This window comes from Ixodes scapularis, unplaced genomic scaffold (genome assembly GCF_016920785.2).
Source record: "Ixodes scapularis isolate PalLabHiFi unplaced genomic scaffold, ASM1692078v2 PGA_scaffold3__209_contigs__length_174095766, whole genome shotgun sequence".
NCBI classification, from domain to species: Eukaryota; Metazoa; Arthropoda; class Arachnida; order Ixodida; family Ixodidae; genus Ixodes; species Ixodes scapularis.
In genome coordinates, this window is record NW_024609868.1 from 110,684,919 (window position 1) to 110,691,868 (window position 6,950).

A 6,950-nucleotide genomic window follows, 5' to 3' on the forward strand; every position below is an offset into this window, starting at 1 on the left:
GCAAAACCTTCACGAACAAGCAAAGTCAAAATTCCGCAGTATTCTTAAGAAGATGGCGTCCGTCTGGCAAGAGACAAGTGCATTGACGAGATCAGCTTTTCTTAACAACGACCAAAAAAAAGACTCTCACCAGAAAGACCAGTAAAGGCCAGAAGTGGTCTGAAAAGACTATTCGGGAGGCTCCGCAGATCAAGCATGCCTGTGGTACGACTGGATACGAATTGTTGAGGTGTTTGCCGTATCCGATACCTTGATTCGCGGACTCCTGAATATTCGTTTCCTGCCTGGTGTCCTTAAAGAAGTACTAGAGGTACTAAAGCGCAAGTTAGAGACAATGGAAGATGTTGAAAAAGGCTGTGTGCTCTTCATGGACGGAATGGAGATCAGTCATGGCTTCGACCATGAACGCTCACTTGACTGACTTTTTGGGAATACCACACTTTCAGAACCTAGCGTTGATGTTGCCAACCATGCACTCGTCTTTATGGTTGGTGGGCTAAACACGAGGTTGAAATAAGTAATTGCCTACCACTTTACTGTAGCATCAGTGGTAGCATTTTGGAGGATCTTGTCTTCCGTTTGGTTGATTTGGTCGAGCTCTGTTCCAGTATTTCCCTGCGAGTGCTCGTTGTCACAAGTGACATGGGGACCGTCAATCGTGCAGTGTGACGTCTGCTTGGATTATCGAGCCACAGACACTCCGAGACTGTCTGCTCTGTGTCACACCCGCAGCTTGACGGCAGGAAGCTGTTTTTCATGGCTGAAGCAGCCCACGTCTTGAAAAAAATATTCGTGCTAACTTCTTCGTGTAGACACCTTTACTGTGGGAGAGGAGACGGTCAGAGAATACAATATTCCAGGAAGAACTGTAGACGTAGATCATTTTGAAGCTGTGCTGTCTTATGAGAGGAGTAATGACCTAAAAATTGCAAACAGGCCCTCTGACACTTATGTTAGCAGCGGACATTTCACAAAAATCAAGGTAAATATTGCTGTGCAGACGTTTCGTGAAGCTCCTCCTGCAATTTGATATTTAATCCAGCAAGGAGTCTTGCCACCTGAAGCAGAGGCGACAGCATGGTTTTTCGACCTTGTGAGCAGGTGGTATACGCTGATGTCGTCACGACACCCTGCAGTTGCTTTGAGTCATTTCGACCCTCCAAAGCACAAAGAAGCAGTTGGAACCCTGGAACTTGCATGAACCACCTTTGATCAAATCATCATGGGAGCAACTGGACACTGGAAACCATCACAGGCAGGTATTTTGGTATCAACCACTGTTGTTTTGAACCTCTCAAATGAACTCTTGAACAAGCACAAATACAAGTACCTCCTCACTGGTAGGTTGAGTCAAGATTGTCTTGAAAACATCTTCTTGGTCCTAAAGCTCAAGAAACCTGTCGCAAGTGCATACGATGTGGAGTGTGCTTTAAAGTTGATTTGTGTTGTCCAGTTCTTTGCATACGCCCAGATCTTCTAGCTACAGCGTCGATGACAGCACGCACCTGGCTGACCTTCTCGACCCCAGTCTCAAGAAACGGAAGAAAAGAGGTTGAACAGGAATCTGAAGAATTGGAAACCTTGTTTGTGTGTGGTCTGACTGGAGTCGAATGCGACGTTCTTGCCTACGTGGGAGGTTTTCTTCTCAAGACTCTCATCAAGTCCTTTGGCAACTGCAAGGACTGCAAGGGAGCCCTAGTTGGAGATAGTGCAAGCCAATATAGCAGCCTAATCCACCTGAAGGAGTATGTCAAGAATGCTGGTAACCTCATTCAACCCAGCCAAACTGTGATGAGTCTCTTGACAGTGCGATGAAAACTTCAAGGCTTTTGCACAAATGAATGAAATTCTGACGCTCAGAACTCCATTCACCAGCATTCTGAATGCACTCCGCAAGTCTGTGAGAGTACGGTTAGGCTGCTGTGACATGCACCATGATCAAGCAGAAAAGATGCTGCTTGAGAAGTACGTGAGAACGAGGCTTATGATTTATCTTCGAGAGCAACATACACAGAGAGTAGATGCAGCATCGAGCAGGTCATGTGCTGCGGCAAACCTTCATTAACCTCCGGATAGGTCGTTTTAGCTAGCGGCGGGCCGAGCTGCACTCCCGTGTTACATTTACTGAACTGCCAAAGCCCTATGTAAAGGTCTTTCACACAATGTTTTCCCACATCATTCTTGCCAATGTTTTAAAATTGTGTTAGCAACAAAGGGTAATACTGCTATCCAGAGTGCACTTCTTCGATTTTTTGTTTCTCAATTACAAGCACTGTTCTTTTTTTAGTGTCTTGCTTTTAAGCCCCATTGAAGATTAAGTTCTCCTTGACAGATGCTTTGGTTTGTTGAATTTTGTATATGTTTGTATTGTCAAATGTGTTGATTGTGATATAATTAACAGCATGTTTTTGTGAGGACAGCCATGCAGCTTAATAAATCAACTTGTCAGAAATGCACTTCGGCTGTTTTCATTTGTCAAATGCATAATAACTAAAACTATAGTAGTAAGTGTGATTATGGGGTATTAAAAAACCTAAGGAAATCGAAATTCGTAACAGCATAACTGTGCACATCATGAAATAGGTCCCCCAGCCCTCCCATAGACGGCTGCAGAATGATGAATGAATTAATAAAACTTTAGTTAATAACAGGATAGACAGACCAAGAAATAGTCTACACTTTGCTTCGAGCAGCACAGCGGAATTACAGTGACGTGTTGTGCCAAGGCAAACAAAACGTAATAAGCTGCATGGTCCCTGCAAAGTTATAATAATTTCAATTTCCCTAAAGCGCCCACTAGACATGTCGGATAGCCCAATAAGTAATGCAATTATTTTTGGCGCCATGAAGAAATTACCAAAAAAAAGTGCTTGGAACAAGATCTTCAGTATTCAGATAATTGTCCCAGATTCTACAACCTTCGTCCCCCTTTCAACCAAGTAGTTCATTTCTCGCTTGAAAAGCGCTTGGGATTCAGACAAAAAATTGCCGACACCGCACACCACACGTCCTCCTTGAGCAGCATCCTCTTGTCAATATGCTTTCGGAAACTGTAAAACCGGTAGACACCTGCAAGCAGAAAGTCTGGTGAACATGGTGGGAGAAGGATATACTCATCAAATGCATGTTATTTCGATAAAGTCATCCTTCTCATGATTGGGCGGTCATTTTCTCTATAGATCAACACTCTTTCGATTAATCGTTGCAGAACTCTACGTGAAAATCTGATTTGGAAGTAGCAGTTCAAACTGAATGACACCACGCATATCCCACGAAACACCAGCATCATTTCGGGAGTGGAGGTGTTGTGTTTCACCTGAGCCCACCACATTACCTTTACACAGCAACTGACGTTTGAATTTATATTGCAGTTAAAGATGCATTTTCCGTCTCCTACCATCATTGGGTCCACAATGGGCTCCCTTTTGTTCTGGTTCAGTAGGGCACTCTAAATGTCCACATACTTCTGCTAGGGTGCCAACTTATGGGGCACCTATTTTTCCAGTTTGGCCGCGTTCCCGAAGTCGGAGAGTTTGTTTTTGGTGCACCTGATTCACTTTTTAGCGACGAAGGTCGTTGCGCCTAGGCGCCGAAGCGGCGGGGGCCCACTGTAGTGTAGAATAAACAGTTATGCACTGGAAAAGCACAAAGCGTCCTCTAATTGTCCGGACCAAAGTTCGTTCCTCACCGACCGTCGCGGCCCCGCAACGTCATTTTCTTCTGATCTAGCTGTAAGCCGCATGTCTTACGTTTCTCTTACATAATCAACAGCTTGCCAGTGCCTCACTGCGCCGTCCGAGCGAACAAACTCAATCTTGTCGCGCAGGTAAGAAGTAACTTCGCTAGCAAATAACGTCGCTTGTATAACATACTTCTTTGCCTTTGCTTTCAGTAGAAAGGCGTGCTGTCGCGGTACAAGCAAAGGGCCTTAGAACGTGCCCGTAGCTTCTTGGTCACAGAATATAAAACATTTCCTCTTTCGTGACTGAAAACTCCTGCCCGTAGAACGTCCTCCATGCGAACGAAGGGCCCCAAGATGGCGGCCCGTCAAATTTGGTAGCCGTTTCAGCTGGCGCGAGGCAACACTGGCCAAAGATGTCGTCACCCTAAGACAGGAGTCGGCATGGAGGCTCCCTATTTGGGGGCGCCTTCCGCGACATGCTCGGTTTCCCTTGACCTTTTAGGTGCCTGGGCGCCAGCGTTGGCCATTGGGATGTCCGCATTTTCCTCGGTGTCTGTGCAGATCGGTAATTTCTCGAACTCGACGGCTTCAGTGCCCTCGCTGTCATCACCGCCGGGTGCACCAAAGGTTAAGTTCACAATTTCAGGTAGTCTCTGGTGGACTTCACCGGAGGCCCCTTCTTTAACATCTGTAGTCACTTCTGGCGCCGTTCCAGGGACTTCTTCCCTAGTGGCCTCCGCTTCCCTGGCGTACAGTTTGTCCATGAGAAACTTTGATGTTTCTTCTTCTCTCACGGGCTCAGCGACAGCCGCGTATGTCCGCACGCACCGGTCAGTCTCATGGCCAAACCGGCGGCACTGGTTGCAGCGGGGTACCCGGCACTCTCGACAAATATGGCCAGTGCGATGGCACCTGATGCAGAGAGGCGCGCGGCCTGGCGCCACCACAAGTGTCATCCCCCCAGCCATTCGCACCTGGCGCGGAAGGTCCTCGACAGTAACGCCTGCCTTCAGAGTAATGAGAGCGGTCCTCGTTTTCGACTCGATGGACTCACACCTTTGGACGCGCCACTTCTCCCTGGTCACCTCAGTCACTTTTCCGTAGAGTGCCAAAGTGATACGCACCTCGTCGTCCGGAACGTGATGAGGCAACCAGTGAATCTTCAGACGCACGCTCTGGCCGTTGGGGTCGAGACAAGGCAGCGACGCTCCTTCATCAGTAGGTCTCGGGCTTCAACCAGCTTCTTCTTGCTCTCGTTGTTTCTAAACGTCGTCAGCCACACGAGGTTCATTTGGTAAGAGCCCAGCGAAACCACTTCGGTCAGCAGCCCCATACTGCTCAGTGTGTCGCGGAAGTCCTCAATTCGATACGTGCGCCCTTTAACGTCCACGTGTAAGAACATATTGAATTTAAAACAGCTGATTTAGTTGGCAGCGGTGGCAGATGAGCTGGGTAATCAGATTCAACAGAAGATATCAGCACGGCCCGTCTGGGCCGTTATCGCCGCTTTGACGGTGCTCGACATTCCGTGTCCTCACGCTGCGGTGTCCGTGAGTGGAATTCTCTAGGACACTGGCGCGCTGCCTACTTGGTCAACTGCGCGCGGCAATATTGCCAACAAAATTTTCACGACTAGCTCTTACCCTGACTCACTTAAAATAGCAAAAGGGGTTCCAATATTTAAAAAGGAGACAAACTAAAACCAGAGAACTATCGACAAATAGCCTTACTTCCTGTTATTAGATAAGTTATTGAAAAACTACTACTAAAGCGACTGAACCTGTTCTTATCTGAACATTATTTGATCACTCCGTAACAATATGGATTTCTTAAAGGGAAATCAACAGAACTCGATCGCGTTATTAAATATGGTAGAGAAAACAAAGCAAAACATTGAAATGAAGTTATTAACAATAAGAACCTTTGTAGACATAAGAAAAGCGTTTGACCTTGTTAACCGTGAACATTTACTACAGAAATTAAGTGCTTACGGGGTTCGTGGTGTTGCTCTCAATATAATCGAAAGTTATCTATCTAAGAGATGTCGATTTGTCTCTTTAGCTGGCACTATTTCAAAACCTAAATCTATTACCATTGATGTTCCGCAAGGCTCAATATTAGGCCTCTTCCTTTTTTAATATATATTAATGACCTGCCAGCCTATTTACAAAAATTGGAATTGGAATTAGGCAGGGATGGGCGAAATACATGCAAATATGTATCGAAATACAAATACAAAATACTTCGTCAAAATGTATTTAATTACAAACCTAATCACAATTCCAAAAAAGCATTTAAATACAATATACAAACACAACCAAGTGTGTTTGGTCGTCTCCAAATACTTTTCCAAATACATTCCTCAAAATGTGCGTCAGCAACTTCAGGACACCTGCAACGGGTTTCTGGGTATCTCATTTTAATTTTGCATCGCACACTTGGCAGTTAGTGTACGAGGCTCTAGTAACGTAATAAAAATATAATCACAAAACACGTAATTAGCTTGGACGTAATAGGTGAAAAAAGTAAAAAGCTTCAAGCAGCTTTTTTTGTCGATTACATTTTGGTATAAACCAATAAAGAACCGAGACGACCAAGACGCGCAGCACTAGCTAGAGAATTTTTTTATTGTTGCAACTCGCATCAGTTACGAAAATCTGGACGACCCACGCATTTAGAATGTTCCAGTCAAAAATATGGATGAAAATCAGGCTGGAAAGCATCACAAGTTGTCACAGGCACTTATTTAGCCAGTCTGCCTGTGAACGTCGATTTCGTCACTATTCTTGCCCTGGACTAGCACCGTAATCACAAAGTCACTAAACGCTTGTGCTTGATTTAGAGACACTGCATTCGCTGCAGAGCGTAGTTTTCTTACTGCTCTGGACAGTGACAACAAATTTGAGAAATGTATTTTCGCCAACAAAATTGTATTTAATTACATTTGTATTTGAAATACCCACGTTTTAGTATTTAAATACACACGTCAAATACATTACCCAATTTGTAATTAAATACAAATGCAAAAAACACAAAGTATTTAAAATACGTATTTCAAATACTTGTATTTGAGATACTGCCCATCCCTGTAATTAGGTTTGTAATTAAATACATTTTTGACGAAGTATTTTGTATTTGTACTTCGATACATATTTGCATGTATTTTGCAAATTCCTGTATCGAAATATACCAATGCTATATAAACTGTGGCACATATTTTCCTTGCGAACCCTTCAAATGCTTTATCATAGCTTTATTCATACTCACA

General features: G+C 44.5%; 1 protein-coding gene and 1 pseudogene across 1 annotated transcript; one reads left to right on the forward strand and one right to left on the reverse strand.

Annotated features, from left to right (window-relative positions):
- Nucleotides 1–1,222: 1,222 nt before the first annotated feature.
- On the forward strand, nt 1,223–2,065 carry LOC115318022 (annotated as a pseudogene).
- A 2,069-nt stretch (nt 2,066–4,134) lies between these two features.
- On the reverse strand, nt 4,135–4,719 carry LOC115308497 (the record flags this gene model as incomplete). Its single annotated transcript, XM_029966433.3, has 1 exon — nt 4,135–4,719. A coding segment is annotated over one exon (585 nt), but the record flags the coding sequence as incomplete, so codon positions are not given.
- Between the last annotated feature and the right edge of the window lie 2,231 nt (nt 4,720–6,950).